This window comes from Artemia sp. Qi Xiang Cuo, chromosome 10 (assembly GCF_049724085.1).
Source record: "Artemia sp. Qi Xiang Cuo chromosome 10, ASM4972408v1, whole genome shotgun sequence".
Classification (NCBI taxonomy): domain Eukaryota; kingdom Metazoa; phylum Arthropoda; class Branchiopoda; order Anostraca; family Artemiidae; genus Artemia; species Artemia sp. Qi Xiang Cuo.
The window spans coordinates 65746485-65763495 of record NC_142803.1 but is presented as its reverse complement, the minus strand read 5'-3'; the positions used below and the strand labels follow the sequence as shown (position 1 = coordinate 65763495).

At 35.1% G+C, this 17011-nt stretch overlaps 2 protein-coding genes across 2 annotated transcripts in view; one reads left to right on the top strand and one right to left on the bottom strand.

The window, feature by feature from the left end:
* elgi (E3 ubiquitin-protein ligase NRDP1 elgi) overlaps positions 1–13812 on the bottom strand; it is a 58250-nt gene extending 44438 nt beyond the window's left edge. The window contains exon 1 of the mRNA XM_089095676.1: positions 13688–13812. Coding sequence (XP_088951802.1) covers positions 13688–13777 — 90 coding nt within the window. The 5' untranslated portion in view covers positions 13778–13812. The remainder of the gene's footprint in view (positions 1–13687) is intronic.
* Positions 1–17011, top strand: part of LOC148948053 (uncharacterized) — a 476379-nt gene that overhangs the window by 336260 nt on the left and 123108 nt on the right. The window lies entirely within an intron of this gene.

The window sequence follows — 17011 nt, the reverse complement described above, 5'->3', positions numbered from 1 at the left end:
GTTTTTAACATTGATTAGCCATTTGTCACCTCGCAAACTTAGCTTGGTAACTGCATCATGACAGCTCACTTTATCGAGCACTTCTTTGCGTTTTATCGGGTCATTTAGTGTTTGCGGCACTTTAGAGACAACAACAGTGGTGTGAGCGTCAGTTGACAGCGTCGCACGGGCAGGCTGTGGTGGAAAGTGATTATCATACGAATCGAACTTACTTGAAACAGTCTTTAGAAAGTGTTCCATTCTATTCAATTTCGCGTTCAAACTCGAATAAACCAACGCAGGGATGACAAGTACATCATTTGGAGAACGAATCACAAACATCGGTAGGTCTATGTCTATGTCTATGTCTTCATCGTCACATTTCTCGAATATACTGAACATATCCTTCAGATGGCTTTCCAAAGCCTTCGGCCCCTGTCTTCTCGGAAGCTCAGTCCCAGGTACAGCCGCATCGCAGAGGAGTTTTTAGCTTCGATTACGCTTGACAAGTCCAGAAAAAACTCCTTTCCCAATTTCAGTATTTCGTTTTCATTCCCTCCATTATCACGGTTAAATTGCAAAAAAATTAAAACTGGCGAAAAAACAAGTCCATTATTCATTGTTCAGCTATACATATCAGAAGAACCAGATACCAATAAGCGAAGGAAGCGTAGTTTCCTGCTACCAGATCCCCACAGTTTAAGGGAGTAACACTCCCGTTAGGTACAATGGTCCTTGCGACAAAAAACTTCCCTCTTCTGCTCGCTTATTAGCAAAACTGAATTATAATCAGATTATCAAATCAAATTAAAAAGACAGTAAAATAATAGATGATCTTATATGAGTGAGTAAATATATCCAAATGGTAAAATAGTCCGTAAATATCAATTTATTATTTAACTTATTTCAAAACTGACGGTCACTGCAATCCACTGTAATTTATTCCAAATTTAATCCGGCTTAAATATCAATAGTTGTTCACAGGTCAAATGCGAAATGATAACTGATAACTATTGTCCCTACCTTTCCATTTACTAGGGGGTTTGAAGATTATAGAGATGACAGGTCAAAATTTGGGCAAAAAATATTTTAACTTTTCACTCTTTGTTTGTCTCTAGTTTTTAAAAATGTCATATCCCCCATAAATTTAATAAATAGACGTTTAGATCTTTAAAACCTTGGCCTATAAATCATAATAGTTCAAAAGTGTGGACAGAATTGTTGTTTAGTGGGTCTCCTAAAGGGAATATTATAAAACAAAATGAGCATTACCATTACATTCTGAACTTTACGTTCTTTTGATATGTCATATTTGTTTTTCTGACAATATATCCCCCTCCCACTCTCCTTTTTGACAGTCCTGGATATATTTATAGGATACATTAAAAACTAAAAAAAAACAAAAACACTGCAATCCCTTTGAGTTGTTTTCATGCACCAGGTTTGAAGAGTGTTTTGATCAGGTTGGACAAATATTGTTTCCAGGTTCTCCATGTTCAAACCAGCAAAAATTTAAAACGTTATCATCTTACAGGTTCCAAGCATGTTGGACATGGGTTCTTTAAAATTGTAATGTGCTAGAATAGCATGGTTGAACATGGGTTCAGAGAATACATTTGCCATGATGAACATGTGACTCAAAACAATTAGCTGCACAATCTGTGTTTGGTATGGGTGACCTGAAATAATATACACCATGAAATAAATTGCACCATGGCTTTGAATAATATGCATCATGACTTGATTATCCATATCATCATGTTTCCTTCCATTGTTATTGACATTTTTGGGCTATTTCAAACCATATCTTTATCCAATACTGTAAATCAATCGCTCAGGTAAATCTAAATTTTCTTAAGTCTTGAATGCAAGAAAAATATGAAAGACAGTCTACAGAACCATAATATTTATGGTGTTTGTACAAGCTGTTTTACTTAATGCACCTAAGAAGAGTGTCATGATTTTGTCTCTTTGTGTATTCTGATGTATTTGATTATCTCTATAATGTGTTCTGCCAAAGGAATTTATTCCTTTGACATATACTATACTCTATGTCAGCAAATGCTGGTGTGATAACCACTTTCTGAGAGTACCTCTGAAAGAGATCTGGGGGTCATTGTAGACAAAGACCTTAATTTCAGCTGCCACACCCATGCTGCAGAAGCAAAGGCAAACCAAACTCTTGGTCTCATCAAACGCAGAATGAAAAGTAGATCCCCAGCAATAATAACAAAACTCTATAAGAGCCTGGTGAGACCAAGATTAGAATTTGGGATGTGTGTCACCACGCCAATTAATAAAACAGACCAGATGGCCCTTGAGTCTCTCCAAAGATGGGCATCTAAATGCAAAAAGGACTCAAAGACAGAAAGTACACATGCCGACTGTAGTGCCTCAAGCTACCAACTCTAACATACCATTGGCTAAGAGGTGATATGATAATGACTTACAAACTGCTTCAGTCTGATGACAAAGACTTATTCCAGCCTGCCCAGTCATCAAGAACCAGGGGTCATTCAGTAAAGCTTTTTTGGAAGCGTGCTTATACAAGGAAGAGGAACCATTTCTTCTCCAACTGCACCATAAGCCTTTGGAACAATCTGAGCAAAATGACAGTGTTTTCACCATCCGCTGACCGTTTCAAAACAAATCTCAAAAAGGAATGGGAGACCAAACTATGGCTCATGCAATGAGATGAAGCTGATGTCCCACAGCCCTATTATCACTAACTGACATACACTGGACTCGTCCATATCGCTAACAAGTGCGATTTAAGGTAATTTGTAATTGTGGTACTAGTCAATACTCAGGGGTCCAATTCTTGTTTATTGTATTTTTGTTTATTTTCTATTTGTAACAAGACAAGCCTATGGCTTACTCTATTTTTGGGGGTTAAAAAAATAATAAGAAAACTGGATGAAAAAGAGGATATGAGGTTCAACAAGATTCAAATCAACAGAGGAATATATTGTTGGGGTCATGTTTGGGACCATTTCAGGGAGGTATGGACTGTACTGTCTGGAAGATGACCATAATATTTGGATAAAATACATAAATTAATTGAGTGATTCTAATAGTTTTAAAGTTGTTTCTACATGGGAGCTGCTAAACTGCAGTTTTACCAAGGTATGAGGCTCAAAACACTCTTTTATGCCTCATTTGAGAACTAGGGTAAAACCCTCAGTACTCAGACCCTGCATAATCTTGGATATGATGCATTAGGTTTAAACACTTGAAATAACTACAATCTTGAAATAACTTGTTTTTTGACATTTAAACGTCACCAAAAGCTTCTCTTACTGTCTAGCCTGTTTAAATACAATTATTCTGCAGTACAACATTTGTCTTAGGTTAAATCTGTCCAGGATTGACCCTGTGATTAAGATACTTTGAACTAATTTTTAAGATCCTGTGTCCAAGATTGAACAACATTCCAAGATTAGATTCTACTAATGGCTATCAGTGCATTTAAAATATTCAGTATTGTATATTGCTAAAATGCTCAAAGTAATCACATTCTTATTAAGAAAATTTAGACAAATTCAATGGTAAGACACTATAGTTTCTAGGTGGTACAATTGAAATTTTCCAGCAATTTAACTGCTAGTGGGGATTATGCTAGCTATCAGACTACTAGATATCTTACCCTTAGATCTATTTCTGAGGGTTCTATTTTATTACATAAGAATTGAAAAATGTCAGTGCCCTTTGGTGAGAGAAGGGCCAAACATAGGTACATCAAATACCTTCCAAGGGGATTATACACAACCTGGATCTACTCCCAAAAGTTTAAGTAACCTAAGGTTTGGAAAGTCTTGAACTTTTCTAGCCTTCCATTTCTATTCCCTCCTGCCAAAGCAACACTTCACAAATTAACACTTCATTCAATAATTAATAATAATAAAAAAAAATAAGCTTCATGCACAGCTTTATATAAATTATGAGAAAAACGAGGCAATTTGGATAAAAATTTTTCTTGCTTTTTCTCCAAAATATCAACAGGGTTTTTATTTTATATGTATTCATTAAAAAAGAATATGATTCAGATTTAGAAAAGCGGCAAAGGAACTTAGCAAAATTAAATAAATGTGGTTTTTACATGCGCAATAATACTAATTCTAAAAAACGGGAGAAGCAATGAAAAAACTAAAATCTGAGGCAAAGCGACTGAATTATATACCCAAGCCAGTGATTTCCGAGGAAGAAGATCGCGAAGACAAATTACTGCCCCAAAAATAGACGCTATTCTACTTTTAACTGCTTTAGAAATAGAAGCATGGCATAGAGGTAAAGTTGGTCCATAAGGTACACCAAGATATAAAAAAGATTCCAAAGGTTTTAAAATACTATCATAAATACGAACAGAAATTTCTGAATTAACGAGATCATTAGCCTTAGGACCAAGAACTAAAAACTGACACTTTTCAGGGTGAAAACAAAGTTCATGCTCACTCTTTCTTTGTCAGAGTTCAACCTGTCAACATCTTTCTAAGTTTAAAGCTACTGTGATTGTTGACCTTTGCAGTATCAAACGGCAAAACAAAAAAAATACTGTCCAGAATGCAGACTACAAGTTGCATCTAACCCAATCAAATGTGCCAATTGTGACTCTTGGTTCCATGCAGGGGCCAAAAAGTGTGCCAGGATAGACATTACTAATTGCAGTAACTCCTGGATGTGCATTGACTGCTCCACTAAATCCAAGGTAAACCTTACTTCTTCTCCAGGTCTTTCTGTACTCTGTTCTGGCTTCCCTTGAACGCCCGTACCCCAGTTGAAAGAAAAAGAATTCTTAGCATCCTAAGTGACCTAAGCAGTCCTGCTCCTTATCCTGACCCTCCACACAGTCAGCTTTCTTTTTTAACAGAAAAATCAAACAAGCCTAGTTCAGTTGGTCCTACAATTTTCCTTGCCCCACCCCAGTGCCAAGTTCTTGACGTTCTTCCCAAAGGCTCAATGCACGTATCAGGCCAAACCACTGAATGCAGCATGGATAAATATGTTCAAACAGACAGCATCACGGCAGCCCCTCCATACAACCAGAACTTACAAAACTTTTGACTTTAAAAGAAAAGTTAATTGATGTGTAATAATGCTAATTACAGATTTTTTGCCAATTTATGAAAATGATTCAAGGAGTCAACCTACAAATAATTCCATCCCAAATCAGGTAAATAACACTTTAGATTCTCATCATCAAAACAGTGTATTGTCCCCAAGCTCAATAAATATTAATGAAGGATGCAGAGGATTAAGTTCATCAACTTTAGCCACTATGAGTGACATAAACCTAAGTTCAGAAACTGTACCTGCCTCCTTCTTAATATTTCTCCCCTACCTCCCCTTAATTGTTTGCCTCCTTCTTAACAAATAGATCACAAGTTGTCAAATACCAAAATCATTATTCAAATCCTCTCCCTGTCCACAATGGCATACCCCAAGGTAATATCCAAGGTCCCCTCTTTTTTAGGTTATGATCAGCAGCCTCGCAAAGGAATTGCCTGACCAATGGAAATTTGTTGATAACCTAACGGTTGTTGAAACTTGCTTCAGAAATTTAATAAGCAACCCTATGAGTATCCTCAATGAAATTGGAGATGAGGCTTTGGACTTAGACATGACAGTAAAGCCTGCTAAGTCCATGATAATGCCCATTTGTTTCCTCAAATCCTCACCCTATTTTCTTAATCCTATCCCTCCTGAAATTTCTGTGTCCACATTTAAACTACTTGGCGGTACAATTTCTTCAAATTTAAAGTGGGATATCCATGTTAAAGACATCATTCATAGAGCTGATGTGTCTATTGCCCTCCTTAAGCTCCTAAATGAATTTAGCGTCCCCCCTTCCCACTAATTAAGGATTTACACGTCTTTTGTCTGCCCACATCTAGAATATGCTTGTCCAGTTTGGTACCCTGGTATCTCCTACAAAGAATTGAAAAAAATTAAATTAATCCAAAAGAGCTTTGCAAATAATTTTCAAAGAAGGCAAGGTGCCATACTCTCGGCTCCTAAAAAAAGCTAGTTTGGAAACCCTTGAGCAAAGGAGGGTTTCATTTTGCTTCCATTTTGCAAAAAATGCAATAACAAACCCTCAGACAGCATGTATTTTCCCCAAACGTCACTTCCCTTTCAGATTACAGCCACCTCAAGCTGTTTCTGAGCCCACCCCTATTTTGTCCCCTATTCGTTGCATTACTTCCAGATACAAAAGGACTTTTGTCCCCTTCATTACAGGAAAAATCAATAAAATATCCCACTAGTTTCTCTTTTTTTTTCTCTGTCCTTTTTTTATTAGCTGATGGTGCTGCCCAGGTTCTTGCACTCATTTGCTTGCCCCCCCCTCTTTTTTTAGTTCCCCCTGTAATTTTTATATATTTTATATTTTGTCCTCTTTTTTCAGGGGTTTATTTGTTTATTTTTGTCCTCTCCCCCCACCCCTCTTTCTTGACCAGTTTTTATCTTTTTAACTCTTTTATTGAAATAATGTAGTTAAATTATTGACACTTTTTTAGTGTCCCTTTTAATTTATATGTATTTATGTCTTGTTCTTTTTTTCTGTTAATTTGCTTATTCCCCCCCCCCCTTTTTATGCCCCTTTTAATTCTGTTTCTGATTTGTATTTGTTTAAGTTTAGTTTGAACGGTTTTTATCTTTTTAACTTTTAAATTGACTTTTTACAGTTTTAATTATTGACTTTTAAATGATTGTTCATTATGATTTTTCTATTTCGTTGTTGTCTTTTGCATTTTTGCCAGTTTTAGAGCAACAATTTTTATTGTCGACTCCAAAGTCCGAATTCGGCCCTTTGTGGGCTTGTGATAGTGATCTTTTTGAAATAAATATCTTATCTTATCTCACTAAAAACCTTTGCTAAAAAATCTACATTTTGTTGAAGTGATTGACTCAAAAGGAGTAAATCATCTGTGTAAGCAATCCACAACAGAACATAACCTTTACCATAAATGAAAGTCAACTGAATTTGATCAAATAGCCCTGAAACAGTAATATTGAAAATCTAAGGAGAAATAATGCTTCCTTGTCTCAGCCCCCTACATAACTTAACATTAAAATCACTAAACTGATTCTTCCACTTAATTTGATTCAGGCCTTGGTTACAAGACTCCAGTTACTGTAATAAAACTAACAAAAAAACTTTGCTAATCTGGCATGAAAAAGTAATTGGCCTGTAATCAGCGAGAAGAAGGATTGCTTTGGGGGATGCCCATTTTATATGGTTTGAATGTACATCATCATGATCAAAAGAGTGCTTACTTTTTAGAGCTTTAATTGCTGCTGTTACATCTTCAACATAAACAGATATTTTTCTATCTGGGATGGGCTTTGAAATTTCTTCTGATAATAAAGAGTAAAGCCGTGATTCAACTGCCCCATCACCGGATGAAAAAACTTGATTATAATGAGTTATCCAATCATCTAGTTTCAGAGAACTCTTAGAATCTGGTGAACAATTATTATTACAATGTCTAGAATTAACCAAACTCCAAAGCTCATTCTTATCACTAGTTATCCTTAAACCAATTTCATCTTTTATAACTTCATTATGCAAACACAACTCAGCCCAAAAAACGTGCTTAGTTAATTCCATACCATCATAAAATGGTCCAGATCACAGTTTTCCCATGCAATTCCAAAGGTAACAAGTTTAAGATGCATTCTTTTGGCTTTGCTTTAAAATTGGGTTAAGGTTCCAACCTAAAACACGAGATCCATGATGGAAAGAATCAGTTGTAAATGCTTTATTTTTAAAATGCTTTATTATGACTTAATGATACTGTATAAGGCAAAGTTTAAGAATAGCAGTTCTCCAGAAGGAGACAAGTAACTTGCATTAGTTCTGTGTTTTCATGAGCATAGCTGGTAATTGTATATGTGAGTATTAATTGTATATATTTATTAGTTAGAATGTTTTAGTTTTATATGTTTTTATTCATATGATTTTAGTTTAAGATTCTAGTTGGGGTTTTTTTCTACATAAAAAATGCCTTGTTATATGCAGGGGAAATTTTTGTTTGAGACAGTTCTGCCAGGAGACAGCTGGAAAATAAAGAGACATTCTAGACCAGTGTTATGTTCTTTTTCATTATTTTGTTTGCATTTAACAGGGTGTCCAAACAGTCAAATTTTAAAGATTTATTTGAAGATTAAATTAAAAAAAATGTTCAGCTAAAAGTCAGGAGCAACCTTAAAATGAACAGAAAGTATTCTATATATGAGAAAGATAACCCTCTCCTAGTTTTTTAGTAATTTAAAAAAAGCTTCTTATTGTTCTAAGTAAGTGGCCCTTGTGTTTCAGGAGTTGTTCTTAGAGAATTAGAACAAAAACCAAACTTTAGTGCAAAGAACAAGGTATTAAGAAGGGGGCAGGCCCCTCCTAAACATAATTTTAATGTTTTTCCTTACTTTTAGTTGAGAAACTTTTTTTTAATTTAATTTCTGATTATTTTCTAAATAATACCAGGAAATCCAGCTCCCATTCATGGAAAATTACATCCCCCCCATGGAGAGTTCCTCCAACATAAAATGTCATCTCCCCCCTGTCTCCAGAAAAATTTACACCAAACAACTCTATTCTCATTGAATTTTCCCACCAGAAAATTTCTTGTGGATGAATCTACCTGAAAAGTTATTCCTCACACACTTTCATTTGAAAAACACCTTAATTCCTGATAGTTTTTCAGATTATGCCAGAAATTCCTCTCCATATAAAATTTTTTCCTGGAAATCACTCCTCCCTCCCCCAGTGGAAAGTTTCTCCCACAGAGACTCCCCCATGGAGAATTACCTGCAGCAAATAACCTCCATGGAGAATTTCTTGTGTGGAAAATCCTCCCTCACAGATAGATTCTCTAGACAAATACAACCCAGTAAAACTTTCCCTGGAATATTATCCTTACCAATTCTGCATGTAAAATTGTGTTGGCAAAGAGAAAGTAAGAGAAATAAAAAGAACTTTGTATAGGAATTCTGGCAAATTCCCCCAATATAAAATTTCTCCTGGGAAGTTAAATCCTCACATAATTTCCTCACTACTCAAGAGCAAGGCCATACCAAAAGGGGGGGTTGAACCCCCCACAAAATTTTTGTCTGACTTGTAAAAACATAACAAAAATGGATATAAACAAATTTTTGTATGCATTTTTGAGTTTTTTTTTGTATAACCCAACCCCCCACCCCAAAAAAAAAAAAAATTATTGAGTAAAACCCTCTCCAAAAAAAATCCTGGGTACAGCCTTGCTCAAGAGTACCAACTCAATTCTTTCTTCTTTAAACAGAGCCATGATTTAATCTGAGAATGAAAACATAAACAAATAAAATATCAAAATTTATATGTATCCTAACTTTGTGGACAGCTTGTAGGCTAAACTGGATAAAGATCTAGGCTTAAAATTAGGGTAAATTTCTAGGTGGCACTATAATTTAGCTAGAATGAAAGTGAAAACATCATTTGATGCCTTTTATGCTCTTACATAATTCAATAGGCTAATTGCTTCTGTTGCAAATTACATCTTGAGCCCTTAAAGGGGCCCCAAAGGTATTTCATTTTTATTTATTTATTAATACCAAAATACAGTAAGCTTTAAAAAGCTTGTTGCACTAAACAATTATAAAAAAGTCTATAACAATGTCAATGACATAACAAAAACATACAGTAACTGAATACATTGAAAACATAATAACTGAAACATACAGTAGCATACCAAATCAACTGAAACATATCTATTAACAATTGAGACAGAAAAAAGTAAGCCTACAAAATAGCTGAAAATACACTGTGACAAATCAGCTAATACAAATATAAAAATACTCTCTAAATGGATTGTGATAGGACCTAGTATAAAAATTTGTAGAGGCTAAACCACTTTTGAAAAACTGGACTGTGGTACTTGCAACCATTTCTGATGAAAGTGAATTCCAAGTCTTCCACACTTGGCTAGACAAACGAGTTTTGGTCTGTTCTTTTCTGTGAACATGGTGGATAAATTTTGTTTTGGTGTTGATAGGTACTACTGTATTGTGTAAAAGGGAAAAAGTGACTTGGGGTGGTATTATCAATATTACTAACAATGCAGAATTTATGTATTAGGTTGGCCCTATCACGTCTGAACTGGAGAGAAGGCAACTGTAGTCTTTACATTCTCTGGTGGTAAGGTAGATGACTCAGGTATGGTATGAGTTTGGTAGCCCTATGTTGCACTCTCTAAACCCTCTCTCTATATCTCTTATTAAGGGGATACCATACTGATGAGCAATACTCAAGTATTGGACATATAGTTGACACATAAAGTGACATCAGTGAACAAAGATTAAACTTTTAAAGAAAAAGTATGCCTTAGATGTAGTAATTGGTAATTTGCCTTGATATCCAATACATGTTTATTAAATTTGAGACTTGAATCAAAGCAAATCCCAAGGTTACATACATATTCCACATTTGAAATTGATTTACCAACAACAAAGTAATGGTAATGTTGAGGGAGTCTATGCAAATAGTGCACAGCATTGCATTTGGTTTCATTAATGAACATAGAGTTTGCAGTACACCACTGGCCCAGAGCAACCAAATCCTCTTGAAGTAAAGAAATCTCATGTCCTCTCATGACTAACCTGTAGATTTTTACATCATCTGCAAACATTTTTAAGGTCAAATTCCTAGCAACACCTGGCAAATCATTGATAAACAGACAGAAGAGTACTGGCCCAAGACAACTGCCTTGTGGAACTCCACTTATGACAGACATAGGTGATGACAGAGCATTGCCTACTGCAACCTCTTGGGTTCTATTTGTAAGATAATCTGTTATCCATGCTTTAGTTTGTGGGCCAATACCATATAGTTGACATTTGTTTATCAGAAGTGGGATGCTTTGGAAAAGTCAATATAAATACAATCAAACAAAATACCATTATCAGCCATCAATTGAAAATCATGAATCACCTCAAGAAGTTGTGTGTTACAAGATTGTTGTTTACAGAAACCATGCTGAGCAGAATGCCATAAATTATTTTCCTCAAAATGTGCCTGGATTCTACTCACCACAATTTTCTCCATTATATAGGAAAAGATTGATGTATTTGAAATTGGTCTGTAATTATTGAAATGGGACTTTTTTCTAGCTCTTTTATAATTTAACCAAGAATCAAAGGTTTAAATCTTAAATGATCACACCACCTATCACCTTTTTCTTTTAGCATTTGTACAATATACCAAGGAAGGATCTGTCTATTTTTGAAAGACTGTCTACTAGTATATATTGGTACATATTGATCTTTACCTTCTATAAGGGCCTGCTTAATAAAATCAAAGGATGCCTCAACAGTAGCCTTACATTGCTGTAACTCCTCTCATGTAGAAAGAGAATGCAATGTAATTTCCTCTATCATAACCATATTTGGGAGAATGATTTGGAATATCAGAAAAACCTACAACACAGTTTAGTGATATCACCAATACCAAATGATCACTTTTTCCTAGAGGTGGCCAAAACTCAATACTTGCAACATCATCTGGTGATTTTGTGATTACAAGGTCTAAAACTGAAGGGGTTGAATTAACACACAAACAAGTAGGGTTTTGAATGTGCTGATGCAAATATTGTTCATGTAAAGTTTCTAGAAATTGATTTTCAAATGACTCATCAGAAAATTGTGTTGTACTTGATGTCAAATCAATAGAAGGTAGGTTAAAGTCACCAAATGCTAGAAACTTAGAACTAGATAAAGAGACAGTGGATAAATACTGCAATATTTTCTATTATTAAATAAAGACAATTCACAAATACTAGGACTATGATAAATGGCCAAAACTCTAACAGCAATTGAGGACCCAGGTAATTTCACATCAACTACTAAGGATTCACTTAAGAGATTGGGTCATTAACTTCAATATACTTTAATGAGGTATGAACATAAATGAAAATTTCATGCTCATAATTAGTATTTATAATGAGATTATAATCAGGCACTTGCTGAAAAAATACATCTGGGTGCTGACAGTTCCTTGGTAGTGATTCTGCAATAACAATAACATGGGGTTTGTGGGTTGATATTAGGGCATGAAATTCATCAATTTTTGTAGATAAACAGTCTGCGTTTGTATATAGAACAGATAAATTACTTTGTTTGTTAATACTATGTAGAGGCAGGGAATGGGTTTTTATAGGACCATTCTGTTGTTTGGGGTAATGGCTCCCTGTTTTAGCATTTTTTTTGTCACTATACAACCATTTTTAATTCCTAAATTTTGATCACCAGCAGCAGCTCTTTTCTTGATTTCTTCTATTAATTCTTTTCTGTGTAGCTGGTCTTCTTTTGAGGTATTGGCATAGAAACAAATGTCTCCCTTTATAATGTGGGACTGTGTTAGGATATCAATTTTAGTTTTAAAGGAACTGACTGAAAAGAGTAATGAATCTGGTCAATTGGATGAGTTGGGGTTAGTGCTTGTCAGCCTTTGCAAATTGGTCACTGTACCTACATCAATTTGAAACCTGTTTTTAAGAAAATTTTGTAAGAACTGTAAGTCATTTGGTTTGGGGTGGAACACCATATGCAACTAAATTCATATGTCTTTTCAGTCTGTCATTTTCTTATAGCACCATCTTTTGAACTTCAGTTTTCGCCTTGTCAACAATGGTATGATTGACAATGGTGGGGAGAGGGGTTAAAGTTCATGGTAAATTTGCAGTAGGCCATATAATTTAACAAGGATGAAAGTGAAAACATCATTTGATGCTTTTCTATGCTCTTTTATAGGGTAAGACACCCAGTAGTCGGACACTTTAATCACTTTGAAAACTTTTTGACATTTAAACTACTCTAATTACTGTATTATACCACCTAGAAACTTAATTTTTGTATCAAAAAATTTCTGGAACAAAGTAGGTTACTAATTCAAATACTTTCACTTGCACAGCACCTCCTATTTTTGAATTTACTAACAAGTGACAATTCTGCCTAAACTCAGACATACAAATGGCTCATTGTAAATAGTGATTAAAATAGTATAAAAGATTATGTCCGAGAATAGGCAGGTGGCCAACTACTGGGTGTCTTACCCTAATTCATACCAAAATACCTTTAGGGGCCCTTTAAGGGCTCAAGATGCAATTTACAACAGAAGCAATTATTGAATTATGAAAGAGCATAATAAAGGCATTAAATGATATTTTCACTTTCATCCTAGCTAAATTAGAGTGCCACCTAGAAATTTACCAAAATTTGATCTCTAAAAATTAGATAAAGATCTAAAATTAGACCTCTTCAGAAGGAGACATACTAGAAGAGAGAGCAATGCATTTTTAGATTGCTGAATTTGTGCCAATTTTTATGGTTTGGTTTGCATTTTTGACAACTTATGCCTATCTTCCTCTAATGGTCTCATATAGCCTGATTTTTTTTCTTGTTAGTTTGTTAATACAACCTAGGGCTATATCAGACCATTAGAAGAGGCTGGGGAAGAATTGTTAAAATGCAAACCAAACCATAAAAATGAGCATAAATTTAGCAATCTAAAAATGCATCTCCTTCTGTTCTAGCATGTCTCCTTCTGAAGAGGACTTTTTATTACACTAAACTGTAACCCTACAAACACCTGAGCTTTATCCTTGAGAAGAGAGATTAAAAGTATGCTGTTTGAACAACTTGTTAGGCCAGGCCTAATTCTGCACAGCCAAAACCTAAATACCTGGAGAGGGTCTTCTAAGACATTTGAACAGATTGGACACAGGAGATCTTCATCAATATCACCAGAAAATCTGGCTACATCTATTCCCATCTCAAGTTAAGCTCCTCAATGTTGATAATTTCGGCGCACTCTTACAACAAATACAATTCTATAGATTCTGTTCCTTCTTCTAATTCACAGCAGGCTGTTTCTTTTGGGAATAAGTGGATCCAAATGACAGCGTTAGCGAAGCTTTTTTCTGGCCAGTGCAGAAGACAGCCAGAAACTACCACGGACATTGGAAAACAACCGAAAATTATCAAATATTACACGCACCTAATCCACCCAGTCTGTAAATAATTATATCTAACTATCTAACGAAACTGTTAAATATAAACTATAAATAAATAGTCCCGTTAAATATTATAAGAAGGTTATAAATACAATAAAAGTTGGTTAAATGCAATAATGAATTAATTTAAAAGCATCTCACAGGCATTCTAGATGAAATTTTGTGATACTTCAGTTTGTTTAATCCAGTATCCTTCCAGATAGGTGTCTTCTTCAATGTAAACCAAACACAGTTGAGTTTTGACATCAGTTATTGAAGTGCAATTGAGTTCCGTGTAGATGTATTTGCAAAAGTACGATTCCTAACCTATCCGGCCAACACATTCAACATCGATGTGTCATTGGAATTTTTTTAGTAAACAAGTATTATATGTAGCTACATGGTGGCTATATTGGTCACTCGGCAATTAGCCTTGTCTTTTCGATATACTGTGAGGTTATGTGGAAATTCGTCTTGATTATTTCAGTCCAATTGGGGGTAATAGCGACGATGATACTTTGTTTACTTGCATCCGCTAGAGATATAACTGAACTGTGTTGCATTGAAAACCAGAAGCAACATTCTAATTTTCATTTTTATTAAATGTAGAACAGGCATCTGGATTTACTTCTGTAAGGTATTTTCATTTTCATACCCAAGATATATCTTGCCGTTCTAGTTGGATGAAACAATGGGTAAGAAAATGGCTCCACACAATGGTCAAATTTTTGAAACTGAAAAAATTTTTGTCACGATGTTTACAAACATTTAATTTGACTGAAAACTATGGTCAGCATTAACAGTTAAAGCAACGCATATTTCATTGCAGACTGGTCAATAATCCGTCATGGGTTTAATCGTCAACAATCAACACCATTTGACACTGTAAGAATGAGCTGCATGTTTAGATGTTGTAGTTGCAGTGACAAACAACAAGATTTACATCATCCTTCATTTCTCACATCCTCATCCTGCTTAAATCTTTTGGCATAATAGTTTAAATCTCATAATATATCTTCCAACAAATCCATTGAGGTACTAGGGATTTAATATTTTAGAAGATATGCAATGCGAGTTTCAGCATTTTCGGGGTTTAAAAAGTATATTTGGTCTTATGACCAGTGGCTTAAATTTACCTTGATTGGTTTATACTGAATGTACCATCAAAGTAATTTGTGATAAATTTGTTCAGCTACTTTGAAACTAAAAACGTTATGACTATTGATGGTTCAAACATCACTTACGTTGAATAAATCTAAGGCAAAACATGAATTTAAGCCTTGGGTCCGTTTGTGAAACCGAAAAGTGAGCGTATGACATCGTAAAAAAAGAAAAACGAACTCACTTGGAGACAGTGCAGGCGTTAATGCAATTCGACCAGGCAAGCAGCAATCTCCAAATAAATTACATTTATCAAGAAAATAAAAGACTTGGCAGTGAATATATACAACGTTGAGGAGTCCCAATGACTTGGTTCTGTTGTAGAAATAACTTTTAAACATCAACAATTCTTGACGAAGTATGCCTAGAGGAAGACCCGATAAACATAAATTCCCAATCGAATAAACTGTTACGTTATGAAAGGAAGGTTGAGGTGGCTAGCGCACGTTGTGCAGACGAAGGATGACAGATTGCCGAAAATTGTTCTTTTCGGCCAACCGTCAAGGACTAAAAGGAAAGCAGGTCGTCCTAGTCTGGGGTAGGAGGACGTCAGAAAGAACGATTTAAAGGAAATGGGAACTTCGTGGGCGGGTGTAAAAAGGGAGGCTTTAAATAGATTGGGATGGAGGAGGAGCGTGCGTAGCTGTGTTGGCCACAGGCGGCTTGTTGCTGCGGCGAGTTGTTAGTAGTAATAGTAGTAGTATTTGAACCACTAGAAGAAAATTTGTCCAGCAGCCTGAAGCATCCAACGTGCTAAGACCAAGTTAAACAGCTAAAGCATAGGACACGAAAAAAAAAGTATGAACTAATGATGAACGAAAATGAAGCACAACTGAATTTGTGGGTAAAAGACATCTAACAACAATCGTCACAACATATGACTAACGCAAATGGATGAACATTGAAATCAGTAGTTAGAAGACATGCGACATCAAGCACCACAATGGATCACAAACTAAATGATCTACAACGAATCGGCAGTTAGAAATATACATCAACGAGCATCACAACGAATCACAAACGAAAATAAAGCAAAACATGATTTGCATTTTAAAGAATAAAACTGTTGCAATGTTCAACGGTAACAAGCTATGCAACATAACCCAGTACAAACCAAAAAATACCATAAAGTTTGCAATTGTTAATCAAAAGTCATTGGGACCCTTCTACGTTGTATGTTTTCACTGTGGAGCTCTCTATTTCCCAAAAGAAAGAGCAACAAGGAAAAGTAATTCATTTGGAGATTACTGCTTGCTTGGTCAAATTGTATCGCCACTTCCATAGTTTCCAAGTGAATTAGTTTGTCTTTTTACAACTTCATTCGTTAATAAGTTCAAAATAGAAATCCGAAACTTAAACTCGCGTCTTGCTTCAGCTTCATTCAACCTAAGCGATAATCGAACCGTCAATAGTTGTAATGTTATTACCTTCATAGCAACTGGACAAAGCAAAAAAAAAGTAATACTACCATCCTCGTTCACTGGATCAAAGTGCTACTATACTGACGATTCTACAAATGCAATGGCAATTGTTCATCGCCTTGGATCACCAGATTTCACCATCATTATGACTTATAATCCTGATTTGACAAAAATTAAAGAAATAGCACGTGTTATATTTGACGATTATGGAGTTATCATAGAACAGTCCACTCAATATCGTTCCAATATCGTCGCAGAAATATTTCGGAATAATCAATGATTCGAATAAAATCATTATTATTATATTTGTATAAAATAGAATTTCAAAAACGTGGACTATTACATTTTCATCTGTTGTTCATTATGAATGACGATAATTGTATCCATAGTCCAGTAGAAATTAATAATCTAATTTCAGCTAAATTCTAAAGC